This window comes from Macrobrachium rosenbergii, chromosome 3 (assembly GCF_040412425.1).
Source record: "Macrobrachium rosenbergii isolate ZJJX-2024 chromosome 3, ASM4041242v1, whole genome shotgun sequence".
Classification (NCBI taxonomy): domain Eukaryota; kingdom Metazoa; phylum Arthropoda; class Malacostraca; order Decapoda; family Palaemonidae; genus Macrobrachium; species Macrobrachium rosenbergii.
Window position 1 is genome coordinate 33,525,460 of NC_089743.1, and position 15,624 is coordinate 33,541,083.

Sequence of the window (15,624 nt, forward strand, 5' to 3'; positions counted from 1 at the left end):
AAATTTAGCCCAGTCTAGGGGCTAGCCTGGACTGTGAGGGTTAAAGTTTGCCTGGTCTAGGGGGGTTCTTAATGTATATTTTAGCCTGGCCTATAAGGGTCAAGCTTTACTTATTATACAACATAGTCTGATACACAGTACTAATCTACAAAAAGAAATATCAGCACAAGATAAGCAAGTCTCCCTTCAAGATAGTTCATACGTTATTTAATGATCATGATCAGCTCATGAACCTTAACCTGAGGTACATTACCTGGATATAAAGTGCCTTGTGTTCAGGTTTGATGAAATCACTACCACTGACAATTGAAAGGCCTCTTTCCTTGAAGTCAAATTTGTCATAAAACTCAAAAAATCCTTTTAATAAAGTTTCTAAAGTATCCTTGTTATCAGAAGAAGTTAATGTCCTCAAGTCTCTGAGAAATGTGCAACTGATGCCATTTGTTTCCCGTTTATCACTAGATCCTAGAAGAAAGTATTTAGATAATTATAAATTTAATAAAATAGATAGTACATTTACAAAACATACATAAAAAACTAAATTTCAGCTACATTTGCAGAATAACTTAAACAATAAGGTCTATTTTGTCACCCAAGCACTATGATTCATTAATTTCTTTTCCTTCTTGAAAATGTAGTATATACAATAAACAATGAATAAAAAAAGTACCACAGCAGACACTAATCCAAGGATTATAATTACCTGCAAGTCTAATTAATGTCTGTAAAGGGGGTATAACAGTGGGGGATGTTCTCATGAGGTAGAACAGCACAAGAAGAGTCAGGCTAAAATTAGTGATCCACCTTCCAGCAAATGGAGAAGTCATGTGACGATCCTTGGCCCAGCTTCGGATTGTGAACACAAGGGGCCTTACACGAGGATCCATGCATCCATACAAGTATAACATTTCACTCATGTAGAACCCAGATCTGCTTGGTACCAAAAATGATCAAATAAATCATAAAGATAATTTATTTTGCAATAAAATAACTACTATAAATAATTTGGAAAACTAAACCTTAGCCAGAAAAGCAATTTCAAACGTTTATGATACAATGGCTAAATGGAATATGTGAAAGACATCAAAAGAGTGTGTGGTGTAACATCTGGGAAAGGGTGCATAGATATAGAGGTGGAACAAAGGTCTGTATTATGTAAAAGAGGAGATATATTTCAAGTTCTGACAGAGGACAAGCAAAGGATACACTACAGGGGAAGAGGAGGGCAGCTAAGAGGAAACTGTCATAGATAAATATGATGCTGGAGAAAAGGAAACCAAAACTTAACGTAGCAAAGGAGAAGAAAATGGTGTTAAGAACAAAAGGAGGATGATAGAAAAGGATAAGAGGGGTACAGTATATTTGTTGCGACATGATATACAAACCATCGGTCCTTTACATTAAGAATTGCTTACGGCGACGCTGGACAAGGCTGTTAAACTCTTGAACAAGGTGGTTGGGCAGTAACAACCGTCAGGTAGGCAGGGAATACCCGCCAGCCCAGATGTAAACATTCCAGTTTGCTTTCAGCTGTCATGCATTGCAGATGTGTTTTCGGATCTCTTTCCCTAACCGTCGTTAAGCTCTTTATTATTCCGGTGGGATCTTTCTGTATTTTGGTGTATATATTATGTGTGTTTGATATTTATTAATATACAAACCTACGATTTATAATAGCCTTGATTAAGCCATCGTTCTCTTGCGTCTGTCTTGGGTTTGACAGCCAAGGGCTTATTTAGAAGGGCGTAACCAAGTGGTAATGCTTCTCTTCCAGTAGCCCTTTATGTAGATACTGAAGGCGTTCCCCTGTACGTTTGGAGATATTAGATACAGATTGGGACATAATATCTTCGCTCCCCTACACTGATCAAGACGTAACATGTTCGCTCCCCTTCTTGGGCTCCTGCCTTCCGTGTACAAACAAGGGCATGACTACTTCCTTTCTACTTGTGCTGAGTGTTGTGTTTTGCTGCTGAGAGAGAGAGAGAGAGAGAGAGAGAGAGAGAGAGAGAGAGAGAGAGAGAGAGAGAGAGAGAGAGAGAGAGAGAGAGAGAGAGAGAGAGATGTTGTGGGTGTCGTCAGTAAGTCGCTTCCACGGCACCCTTGGTGGCCTCCCGTCCTTCCTTCTCTCTTCCTGTAGGTTCTTCCTTATCTCTCCTTCGGGAGAGATCTCTCTCCTTCACCCTCTTTGCTCGCTTTTTGGGCAAAGACCATGGGGGGGGGGCGCAAGCAACCTCTTCTCAGTGGCCTCCTCGTGCTGCGTAAGGCAGTTCCCCTCAGAGCGAGAGGAGCCTCCCTCTACTAATCATCTTTGCTTTTCTTTCAGGTTGACAGTGAGCATTGTAGGCACAGCAGTAGTTGGATGGATATCTCAGTTGGGATATCTTTGCATGACGGAGTCCCGACGTTCATTCAGTGTTGCTTCGGGATTGACCACAGTGCTTGGTTGGACTGGCATAGTTCCATGTTGGGATCGTTCCGACTCTGTTCCCGTTGATGTGGATCGATCGCTGTCATTGTTAGCCTTCATGTATGCTGTGGCACTGCCTCTGGCGTATCTGTGGTTCATCTGCTCCTCTGTTTCCTGTATTATGCTCCTGTTGATTCGGTGACAGTCTCTGGGCGGCTCTTCCTGGTCTCCTGCCGCAGCCGTCCTGATCGTTCCTATCACTGCTGGTGACGTTCATGTGATGTTCCTGGCTGTTGCTGTAGCTCCTGCCTTCCGAACCGCTTCCGTAGCTCCTGCATCAGCTGTCCTGATCGTGCCTGCTGCTTCTCTTGGTGGTCATGTCCTGGGCCACTTCCATTGTGATCCTGCCTAGCTGCCCTGGAGGTTATGATGTTTCGTGTCCACCATCCTGTAGATGTCGGAGTGAAAGTGAAGGAGTCGCCCTGTGGAAGTAGCCTCTGTCTTCTTCAACTTATCTTCAATTTCATCTTCTTGCCTCTTCCCTTCCTCTCCCAAGGTTCGAAGGGGTTCCAAGAACCAAATAGACCTCTGTCGGCCGAAGGAGAGGAAGGCTGTTTCTTTCCGCTTGATGCCCTTGGACATCTAAGGACTGCCTCCTTCCGAGGAGGCAGTGGGTCTCTCACTGGTTCTTTCCAACCTTCGGGTTCGGGACCAATTCGCATACCCCTGGGTTTTGTGTTTTGGGAGCCGCAGGCCTGCAGACCTCGGTTTGCGCTCCCATTCCCAGTCCTACAGGTTCCGTCTCTAAGACAGGGGCTGCACCGGGCACTTGTTCATTAGCCAGTCTGAGTGCTCAAGATTCTGTGGAATATCGAGTATGCTGATCTGGTCTGGAGAGTACTCTCCCCGACCCAGTTCAGGAGCAGTGAGAGAGAAAGGGCCGAGGCACCCAGGTGTCTCAGCTCTTCCTGCCAGCACTACAAGTGCTCCCTGAGTGCTTACCAGTGCTCAGTCAGCTTCTCAACCTGGTGTTGTGATCCTATGGGTTCGAACACCAGAAGAAGCAGGGAAGAGATTCCCTTTGGGAGTCCTGCGGAACTTCTAAGGGACTGACTCTCTTCTGGGAGACAAGTTTCTCTCATTGGCTCTTCCTGCCCTCGGGTGGAAACCGATTCACATTTTCCTCCGGGGTCTCACGTTTCGGGGGCCACAAGAGCGCGGCCTCTTGAGGCCAGTCTTAGAAGTCTTCATCTAAGACTGGTTCTGTGCCTGGCACTTTTCGAGTTCGTAGGAAACCGAAAGCAGCCACTCCCAATTTTGGGAGTCTCGTAGGTCACTCAAATTCTATGAATCATGTGTGCTCTCCTGGCAAGAGGCACAGGACGAGATAAAGTGCCAAGACGCCCAGGTGTCTCTTTACTGCCTGCCAGCTGCTTCGGTTGCTTGGCCGGGTTTCATCCTCATGTCTTGAGCCTTAGGGTTCAAGCATGCAGGATAGCAGACAGAATTCCATTTTAAACCTTCATCTCGGGGGGCCTTGGCCTTGAAGGAGTTTAGAGTTCGGGAAATTAGCGCTAGTTCATGGCAGACAAGTTCTGCCCTGTCCAGTTCCGATTGCATTCCCACAATTGGCTCTGCATGCTTGCCCCACCCAGCCCCTGGTCGCAATTGTGAGACTGGCTCGGCTCAGCTCAGCGTGCCGTTTGCCTTCCAGTCCACAGCTTACCACCCAGTCTGGATCACGTTTGCGAGATGGACTTGGTTTGGTGCGGCTCAGCTTGGCCCCACTTGGTTTTTCCGAATTGGGTTATTGGCACTGTTTGAATGAACTTTCTGCTCTTCCCAGGAAAGCACTTTGCCACGGCACAAGCGCTCTTCTTCCCCCACTGGTCTTACTGGCAGGACAGGTAGGGGTACTCTTTCTCCTCATGTTTTCTTTTCCTCTCGATTGTTCCGAGAGGCGAGAGACGGACAGAGAGACCTCCGACGAATTAATTTTTCTTCGGAGTTTGGCTGCCTGGCGTGCTGTGGGTGTCGGTCCCCCAATTGTCTCGTAGTACAACCAGGTTAGCGAGGAGGGTTTCTTGGGATCTGCCAAGGTCTCCCTCCAAGGAGAGAGGTACAGGAGTTTCACACTTCAGAAGCAGTGAGGGTCTTCCTCTTCAAGTTGTGATCGCCCTTGTTTCTCGGAGAACTTCGCACCAATTCCTCAGCACGAGGATCCCAGGGACAGGACCGCGGCTCCCCCAATGAATAATCTTTCATCACTCGCAACCCTTGCAGTTCCCGAAGGGGCCGAGAGTTTTGAGGGCTGCCTCAGTCCTTGCTTGAGAGCATTCTCGACCAGATGAATATTTTTCTTCGGACAAGGGGTTCATTCAGGTTGAGACACCAAGCTCCTCCCCTCCCTCAACAGAGTACAAATTCTTCTTGCCTCGGAGGGTCTTGCTGACTGCAGGTTGTTCTGACTCTGCTTCAACCAGACTGGGTTTTCTCTCTGCTTCTCCTTGCTGTGAAGGGTATTCTCTTATACAATGAGAGGCGATGATCTTGGAGGACACCTACTGGTTTCCTCCAGGCAGTCTCCTGATGGATCCACGATCCTTCACTTTTAGGCTTTCTCTCCTCGGGTACGACCATTCCCGGAAAGAACCCTGCCTTCTGGAGACTGGTCCCGTCAGGGGGTGGGTCTTCCTATACCAGATGGCAATCTGTGGGCAATTCTGGTGTTAAGAAGGGCTTTGTCCTAATTCGGATCTCCGGCTTCATAAGTCCCGAGTTGGCTTGACCCTTAGGAACAAACCTTTACTTGGTTCTGCCTTTCTCTTTCAGAGATTTGCCAGATACAGTGGTAATCAAGGTTCGTACCAGGGCACTGCCTTGTACTTTGGACAATGGCCAAGACCTTTGGGTCTTAGTCATCTTGGCTCGACCTTGAGTTCAAGCCAGCCCCCCTCAACTCCTAAGAAGTTCCAGGCTTTGGAAGAAGAGCGCAGAACACATAGCCCTCTTCTTCCCTTCTGGGAAAGTGTGCATAACTGTGTCTCTTTCCACCCTCTTTTCCATAGGGAGGAGGGGTGGAAGGGAAGAGAGAAAGAAGTATCAACCAGGCAGAATTCTCTTCGCAGATGCTTGGATGAGATGATACTTATCGAGTCTCTGGACCTGGCAACGACATTGCCAAGACCTGGGAATGGATTCCTTCAGGAGAAGTATTTCCCTTTCCCTGTTGGGTTTCTGCCTCTCTTTCAGAGATTTGCCAGATACAGTGGTAAAAAAGTACTTTGGACAATGGCCACCTTTGGTCTCATCTTGGCTCGACCTTGAGTTCAAGCCTTCAACTCCTAAGAAGTTCCAGGCTTCGAAGAAGAGCGCAGAACACATAGCCCTCTTCTTCCCTTCTGGGAAAGTGTGCATAACTGTGTCTCTTTCCACCCTCTTTTCCATAGGGAGGAGGGTGGAAGGGAAGAGAGAAAGAAGTATCAACCGGCAAACGTTCTACCGCAGATGCTTGGATGAGATGATACTTATCGAGTCTCTGACCTGGCAGCGACATTGCCAAGACCTGGGAATGGATTCCTTCAGGAGAAGTATTTATTTCCCTTGGGTATCGGCAGTTCTTTTCATCAAACTTCCATTCTGCTTCCTCTCCCATGCTCCCGATTCGCTTGACCCTTAGGAACGAACCTTTACTTGGTTCTGCCTTTCTCTTTCAGAGATTTCCCAGATATAGTGGTAATCAAGGTTCGTACCAGGGCACTGCCTTGTACTTGGACAATGGCCAAGACTTTTGGGTCTTAATCATCTCGGCTCGACCTTGAGTTCAAGCCAGCCCCCCTCAACTATTTAGAAGTTCCAGGCTTCGGAAGAAGAGCGCAGAACACACAGCCCTCTTCTTCCCTTCTGGGAAAGTGTGCATAACTGTGTCTCTTTCCACCCTCTTTTCCATAGGGGAGGAGGGTGGAAGGGAAGAGAGAAAGAAGTATCAACCGGGCAGACGTTCTACCGCAGATGCTTGGATGAAATGATACTTATCGAGTCTCTGGACCTGGCAGCGACATTGCCAAGACCTGGGAATGGATTCCTTCAGGAGAAGTATCTATTTCCCTTGGGTATCAGCAGTTCTTTTCATCAAACTTCCATTCTGCTTCCTCTCCCATGCTCCCGATTAGCTTGACCCTTAGGAACGAACCTTTACTTGGTTCTGCCTTTCTCTTTCAGAGATTTGCCAGATACAGTGGTAATCAAGGTTCATACCAGGGCACTGCCTTGTACTTTGGACAATGGCCAAGACCTTTGGGTCTTAGTCATATCGGCTCGACCTTGAGTTCAAGCCAGCCCCCCTCAACTCCTAAGAAGTTCCAGGCTTCAGAAAAGAGCGCAGAACACATAGCCCTCTTCTTCCCTTCTGGGAAAGTGTGCATAACTGTGTCTCTTTCCACCCTCTTTTCCATAGGGGAGGAGGGTGGAAGGGAAGAGAGAAAGAAGTATCAACCGGGCAGACGTTCTACCGCAGATGCTTGGATGAAATGATACTTATCGAGTCTCTGGACCTGGCAGCGATATTGCCAAGACCTGGGAATGGATTCCTTCAGGATAAGTATCTATTTCCCTTGGGTATCGGCAGTTCTTTTCATCAAACTTCCATTCTGCTTCCTCTCCCATGCTCCCGATTCGGAAAATGCCAGCCCGGCTAATTGTCTTGGTATCCTGTCATCTTGCAGAAGCTTCCCCATGATGGAGAATGAAGGAGGTCTGCTTCCATTCCTCCATCTTTCTTTCCTCTTCGATGTATGAGGAAAGAGTTAGGCTAATGCTTGATTGAAGGAACCTTCGAATATGCTTGCATATTCTCCTCACATCATGTGTCTACTTCCAGATTCACCGATTGAGGAATAGGTGCACACCTGTAAGACTTTGTCTTGAAGGTGTGTGACTGAGATGATTAGTACCTTCTCATCAACATCCTGAACTTGAGGCAGCCTTTTGGCCTTCCCAGAATTCAGGATGAGTTTTGCGACACTCAGTGGTTTTGTTGAACAACACAACCACAGTAGTGCCATACGTTGACAAACAAGAGGGGAATCGTTTTTTCCTCCTGTTTCATCCGTCGACACTTGCAGGTACTCGACTGTTCTATAGAGCACTCAACAGCTCAATTAGCTATATACATTCCCTGTAAGACTTTGTCTTGAAGGTGTGTGACTGAGATGATTAGTACCTTCTCATCAAAATCCTGAACTAAAGGCAGCCTTTTGGCCTTCCCAGAATTCAGGATGAGTTTTGCAACACTCAGTGGTTTTGTTGAACAACACAACCACAGTGGTGCTATACGTTGACAAACAAGAGGAAATAATTTTTTCCTCCTGTTTCATCTGTCGACACTTGCAAGCTACAGCACTCCATAGCTCAATTAGCCAGATACATTCCCAGTGGGGATGTATTGGTAGGTGAGCTTGGCCTTGGGTTTGAGTGATCAGGACGGAACCTGCTCTTCACTCTTTTCCTCACGAAGATTCACAAAGAGACTGCTCGACTGAGAGATCCCTACTGTCTTTCTGTTACCTCCCTGCACAAAAAAGTCGGTAGTTTTCTCACTCCGCACCAGACCCAGGCTGTTACAGTGAGGCATGCTGTCTTTTTGAGAACAATCGATATCTACATTTTCCCTTCATATTTGTCTGCTTCACTAGGGGTTCACAAGCTTTGCTCACCTTGAGTTACAGACAAATGCTGGAAGACTTTGCCTTTCGCCTGACCTGACAGCCGAGGCATCGAGAAGAGTTCTGGTTGACCCAACCTCCTCTAGCAGCTACACAAGAACTGGTTCTTCAGGCAGTACATCCCTGTGTGTTCAGGACTGGGAGACCTTCCAGCTTTCCTTGCAAGCATAGGCTTTCTCGTGTATTACTAATACACTGGCATATTTTTGCAAGTGTCTTGGAAAATGAACAGGGTTGGAAATATTCACTTTCAATTTTCTGTGGAAGGTACAGAAAATATTTTAGAATTTTTTGTAATACCATGTGCATTTGCAAATCTTCCTCTATCCATTGATGTGTTTTTTTAAACTGGCCAACCTTAAAGTTCATCCAGTCTATGGATGTTCTTAACATATATTTTAGCCTGGCCTGTAAAGGTTAATATATTTCAGATTTCATACGTGTAATCCATGTCATCTTGCTATAAAAAATCAACCAAAGAAACCTTTCATCAACACAAGGAATTCTTTGCCCATGCACGAACAGGTCTGGATCAGGATGAACTCCTCTTATACAGCAAAAGTGCATGGTTACCGCATTATTAAATAAAAACCTAAAACCACTGAGCTCAGCCCACTTCACTATATTATCAATGCAGAGCTGAAGGTGGCATTCAGCTACTGCCATCATTATTGCTGCTAAAGATAGTGAAAGGTCATCAACAAAAAGAGCGTAAGTTACATTGGGGGAATTATTTTGGTACCCCATTGACTGCTAAAGTGAACAAGGTTACACTCAAAACACTTCCTTGTGACACTACTACTTCTTGGTTTTTTCATCTGACATTGTTGCTCCAAACTGAACCTGAAAAAGCCTATCTTTTAAAAAGGCCTTGATAAAGAGGCAAATGGCCTCTTAGGTTGCATTCTCAAAGAACCCTCAGAATGCCTCATCTCTATGCTGTTCAAAGAAAACAGCTAAGTGATGCTGTTTGTTAGAAAAAGCTTCATGTACTGTAGATTTCATTGGAACCAATACATCAGTTGTGGAGTGCATACTTCAAAAACCACACTGAACAGCAGACAATTACTTACCACATTCCCAGTACCACAAAAATGTGTATTCACCATTTTCTCCATGATCTTACAAGACATGATGTCAGTGCAATGGGACGTTAATTCTCTGTCTTGAAAAGGTCTTTCCCTGGTTTTACATACGGGAGTAATTTCAACATCTCCCATAGCTTAGGGAAGGTATGTTCAAGAAAAATCATGTTAATGTGGCTTAATATGAAGACTTTAGTATTTCCTGGTGTATGCTTAAACAGTGAGTATATCTTCCAGTCCAGGAGCTAATTCACTACATTTACTTAAGGCTGATTCAAATTTCCTAATAGTAAAAGGTACATTGTATTGTTCATTCCTTTATGTATTAAAATAAATTTCTGCCTGTTCCATTACCCTTTTTTGAGATGAATAGGGTCTGTCGCAATTTTTCTTTGAAACATTAGCAAAATAATTAGCAAACTCATTTGCCACAACCAGGGATCTTTTACTTTACAATCATTGATTTGATAACTGGAAGTTGACAAAGTAAATTTGGTAAATATTTTTCAAAGAGTAAATTTGGCAGAAATTTTTCTAACTCTCCCAAACTACAGTCAGACGTTTTTGAATTTGATATGAAAAGTGTCCGAGATTCCTTTCATGCCTTTTTAATTTCTAAGCAGAAATGAGCTTTTGCCTTTTGAAATTCAATATGGTAATGATCACATTTTTGTCAGCAATATCTGATGAAAGCTGATCTAATAGTTCTATGAGTTTCCTAGCATTTATAAGTCAACCACAGAACTGGTTGGTGGATAAATATGCCTGAAGTCCTAGGTATTGCTTAAGACTGGCCAAGAATATAATTGTAATGAAAAAGTCAAGAGCATCATCTGCAGAGGAAAAGTCATTAGCAGAGTTATCTATTGAGCTGTGTTCCTGGAATGTTTTCCATTTAGGTAATCTTGAAGATGGAGGATTTGAAGATACACTCATTACTATTGTAAAATGATCACTGGTAAATCTATCACTTATCATTCTCCAACTGAAGCCAATAAGACAGTCACCACTGCAAACAGATAACTCAACTACTGAAAATGCGCCTAACTGAGCACGGAAATGAGAAGACTCCCCAGTGATTAGGATTCCCACATTTTCACTTTCTATGATGGAATAGAGGCAATTTCCTCTCTGACTGGCAATGATATCACCCCAAAGAGGACTTCTACTATTCATATCTCCCAGAATTACCAAGGGGATGTGGTAGCTGTTGGATAAGGGATTTAAATTCATTAGTGGGAAAGCCCTCACTAGATGGAAGAGAGAGAGAGAGAGAGAGAAAATACTGTATATATTCTTTGCAAATGGATCTCCACAGCCATCACTTGCAATGTAGACTGGATACTACATTAATAGGATTTTGGGGGATGTCACTACAAATATATAAAACTGCACCCCCACAGCTCCCTATATTTATGTTACAAGGGGAATGATAGGCTGTATACTCGTTGGCTTTGACATATTATTATCCATCATAGTTTCCTGTAAAGTTATATATACAGGAGACACTTCCAATATGAGCAACCTTAGTTCTTCCAATTTAGCTCTTAATGCCTGACAGTTCCACCGGAGACAATTAATGATTTTACTTATATTTAGAGGCTGCTAAACTAGAGGCCCTTTTAAGTGATTTTACTTCCAGGTATTGCTCCTGCTATTTTCCAGGAGACTGATTACTTATGGCTGCCTTTTGTTTCAAGGTTGATGATGGTGCTGTTCCCATGGAGAAAGAACCTGCAGCAGATGGCCCAACCTCCCCAGTATTATGGGCAAAGATATATCAAGTTCGGGAGCACCAGACAAAGCTAGCACTAACTGAGAAGTGATGGAAGTGTCAAACACAACTGTTGCATCCTCTGAAGTGTCAGGAGCATCAGTCAGGACTGGTGCAGGCTCCAGGGAGACAGAAGCACCAGATACAGCTAATGTAGCCTCCAAAGAGGTAGACACACCTGGTATAATTGGTGAAGCCTTCTGAGAGGCAGGAATGCCAGGCATATCTGGCATGGCCTCCAAAGATGCAGGAACACCTAAGACACCTGGTGCAGACTCCAAAGAGTACCAGAAATTACTGTCACAGCCTCCAAAGAGGTGGGAGTAAAGGCTGCCATTGATGTTCCCTTAACATTACAAAACAAAGCACCTGTGGTAGCATTTACATTTCTTCTTCGGTTAGCAGCAATACTACAAAACGATATTCCTGGTCTAACTTACTGGCTTAATACTTTCTGATCAGCCTCTGTAATTGTGTAACATTCAGTTATGCTTAAGGTTTGTATTTCTTTTTTCATGATGTACATATCACAGTTTCATGAAGACAAAGGATGATTATCTCCACAATGTAGTATACATTTTGGTTCTTTGTAACATACAATATGCTCTGGTTCACTACACTAAAACACGTGGCATGCTTGCCTTGTACCTTCTCCCTATAAGATCTTGACATATGACCATATTCTTGACAACACAAACATTTCTTTGGTCTTGGGGTTTATTGCTTAACCTTAAAATGTAACCATGCTGCTTTTGTTACATTAGGTAAGTGGGCAGAACTGAATGCAATCATCAAGTTTGGAAGTGAAACTAAGGCTCCATTGACTATCTTCATTCTTTCAATTACAATCACACCTTGATCTTTTAATTCTTCTGCAAGTTTCTCTTCTGACTACATCATCAGTTGGGGTGCAAATACCCTTCCCTTGGAGCAATTCCAAAAAGCATTTACTAAGCAGTCTACTTCGACTCCTCCAAGATGAGAAAATGCTTTTAATTTTTCACTTTCTTTTGGTGAGGCCTATTCTACTGTCAGTTTTCCCTGACCTTCAGAATGTCTGTACACATTAAAAATGTCACAATTAGAATCTTCCAGATTAAAGGTCAAATACTTATCATAAGAGAGGTCAAATATCCCTGGTCCTATTTCACATACATTTCTGGGAAATTTCCCTTTGCCCCATATGGCACATAGGGTTCAAGTGTAATTACAATAGAAGGTTTCCTAGCCATGTCCAAACCGAGGTTGTCAAAAGAGGTAAAGCAGTTGTCATCTGTGACAAAAGAGTATCATTTAAGGGTCCAGGGGTCCTTGAATCTTTACTGCTCTTCCTAAAGATTAAAGTGAGAAAGAAAAAATATACAAATAAATAAACATGAAAATCTTAAAAAAGATATCATCAGCCTTCTGTGGAGTTTATTCTTCTACCAGTGCAAGCCACACCCACTTGTTGGGACTCCCCTGTGTTTAGAATCATCCCCACCTAATCATATGGGCAAACCTGATAGAATGCACCAAGCCCTATCCCCAGAACCAAACCACCCCTAGATTCCATGGCCAAGCTCTGTAGAATAGCCCTGCCCTCAAGATATCAACATGACTAATCCCTCAGGTCCAAACATTATAAGGTAGTTGATTATCCTACCACAACTCCCACTATTACCTTCAGGTATGAACTCCAGTCCCAACTATGATACCTTTTTCCATTTATTAGGTCAAATAAATTTTATTAAACATTGAAATTTCCACAAGATTTAATTCACATTAAGTAATAATATATATAAGACTCTTGTACTTAAACCTGGGAACAAATTCCTGGGGTTCAAGAACCCCCTCACCCTGACAAGGAGGTCCAAAGATGAGGGGTATGACTGAACAAACAGTGAACAAGAACTAAATGCAATACATAGTCTTTCATTTGCATCATACAGACAGGCAATATCTTACAAGTAATTCTGCACTTTTCTAAACAATCTGTGTGTGTGTGTGGGCATAACATTGCATTACCTGTTTACCCAAGGTTTCAACTGATGACATGATTGCCAAGGTTGATTTGTGATGTGTTTTGGATAAGTATGGATTTGTAAATTTTCTTATGCCATACCATATAAATGCACAGCAAATGCATACTGCAATTTACTGAAATGTGATGTATATGTGTATGTATACACATGCACACATACTTGGTGTATATAGACAAATGCACATAGACTAGGACACTGATGGGCAAGAAAAGTTCTGAGACAACAAGGCTGGGCAGTTTGTACAGATGACATTTTGTAACCTGTCTGAGCTTTAAAGTTCACTGGTATTTCAACTACAAAAAGGCTTATTTGATATCAAAATCAATGAATATGAAAAAATACAAAACAAAGAATTTTTAAAATAAAGTAAAAAAAAATGATATGAGACAGTTGAAGCAGACAAAAGACCTGCCCAATTCCCTCCACTCAACTTCCCCAACCCATACGCAATGACCCTGGCCTATCCTCCACAAAACTCAGCCACACAAAAGCAATAAATAAAATGATGCTTCAGTGACTTTGATGCTTTTAAGCAAATAACAGTCAACAAAACTCTCAAGAAATCAAATGCCTTCAGTAGTACTTTGTCAGTATCTTTTCCTTACTATATAACAACAAAAAACATTCCTTAATCACTGAAAGTGTATATATAATTATATTTAGACTTCAAATAATGATAAAAAATATAAAATGTAAACCTCTTGTAACCATATTGGAAAAAAATATTTTGGAATTGCAATTATCTCTGAAAACTCACTTTTGACTGCATTACATTTACAGAGTTCTTTGCCAATACAGTACAACCTCTTTAAACCGGCACCCTTTTGACCAGGCCACTGCCAGACCACAGAAAATTGCGGGTGTTCTGGCCTGCTCCACGAGCACCTCCCCAGAAATGCTTACATCTTTGCTAATCGGAGCTAAAAGCATTTTACAAGAGCTCCGTTGAATTCCGATCTCCTGGCACCTTTCAATGTTTTCCAGCACTTCAAACTTTACTGGCTTTTGTTTTCAGCAAAAACCTGAAAGTCAGCTACTTATGTTTTGTATTAGTATAATTTACGAACATAGTGATCAGGTGTCATTTGAATTCTGGATGAAATACATTTTGGAGATTAGTTTTTCCTAAATTATCAAAGCTGGGTTTAAAAATGCAACTTACTTTACTTATAAATGAAGTAAATTAAATGAAGTAAAGGTGTGATTTTATTTCACCAGTATCAGATGTTGCTTTTGCTTCTTCCAAAATGTTTTGTGGCCTGCACATTAAAGTACTGTATTCGTTTCTTTAGCCATAGCTACAACCATAAATTTAGTGGCATACTTTCAAAACACTTTCCTCTCCATTGCAGGAAGGATGAATAAAGATTAATTTTATTTTTCTTTATGGAAGTCATCAATGAAAATTAGCAAATTTTTAAGAAGTCAACAACTGTAACACAACTCTTAATAAACTAAGATATAATTTGCATTATCAAAGATATCTACCAAAACTGACAGAAACATAAAAAGCCTATCCTAGTCTCTTCTTCCTCTGCATCTTTTCCCACTTCTATGTGGGTTCGATGTTTCTGACAGCTTTCCTCCACCTGGCTCAGTCAAACACATTGTCCTCTGACAATTGTTTGCCTCTCAGATCTTCTCTAACTACATCCATCGACCTTTGCTTTGGTCTTCCTCTTGCTCTCACACCAGGGACCTCCATCTGCATCACTCTCCTTCCTACATATGTCTCATCCCTTCTCATCACATGGCCATACCACTGCAGTCTTCTTTCCTGGGCCTTCTTTGATAGTTCTACGACTTTAGTAGATCTTCTTATTCTTTCATTTTTGATCCTGTCCATTTTTGGTACTCCACACACCCACCTGAGCATTTTCATCTCTACCACATCCAATTTCTTCTCTTGCACTCTCTTCACCAGCCACGTCTCTGCTCCATACATCAAAGCTGGTCTCACTACTGTCTTATACACTCTTCCTTTAATCTTTACACTGATTCTGCAGTCGCACAAGACACCTGACATCTTTCTCCAATTTTTCTATCCAGCCTGCACTCTGTGTTATTTCTACATCCAAATTTCCATCATCAGCCACTGTTGAACCAAGATACTTAAATTTTTCTACTCGGTTCAACCTTGTCCCTTCCAAACTAATCTCGGAGTCTTAATCTTCATTAAAATTTAGGTATTCAGTGTTTTTCCTACTGATCTTTAAACCTCTGTCTTCCAGTACCTTCCTCCATTGCTCTAGTTTTGACTCCACTACCCCTCTGTTGGTGCTGCATAACACAATGTCATCAGCAAACATGCACCAGGGGGACTGATCTCTTATTCCTTGAGATAGCACATCCATTATCAGGTCAAAAAGATACAGACTTAAAGCAGGTCCCTGATGTACACCAACTCATACTGGTATCCATTCCATTAACCAACACTGCTTCTAACCTGTGTTTTTGCTCCTTCATACATACCTTGGACCAACCTCACATACTTCCCCAGTGTTCCCTTTGCTCGCATGCACCTCCAAACCTCTTGGCGTGGTACTCTATTGTACGCCTTTTCCAGATCTGTGAATACTATGTGCAGTCCTTTCTGCTTTTCCAGGTG

The 15,624-nt window shown here is 42.8% G+C and overlaps 1 protein-coding gene across 1 annotated transcript in view; it reads right to left on the reverse strand.

Moving 5' to 3' along the window:
- The window catches only part of LOC136854164 (poly(A) RNA polymerase, mitochondrial-like), a 133,890-nt gene that overhangs the window by 19,136 nt on the left and 99,130 nt on the right, over nt 1–15,624 (reverse strand). The window contains exons 8-9 of the mRNA XM_067130435.1: nt 704–930; nt 254–465 (exon numbers count right to left, since the gene is read on the reverse strand). Of these exons, the coding sequence (XP_066986536.1) occupies nt 254–465; nt 704–930 (439 nt within the window). The remainder of the gene's footprint in view (nt 1–253; nt 466–703; nt 931–15,624) is intronic.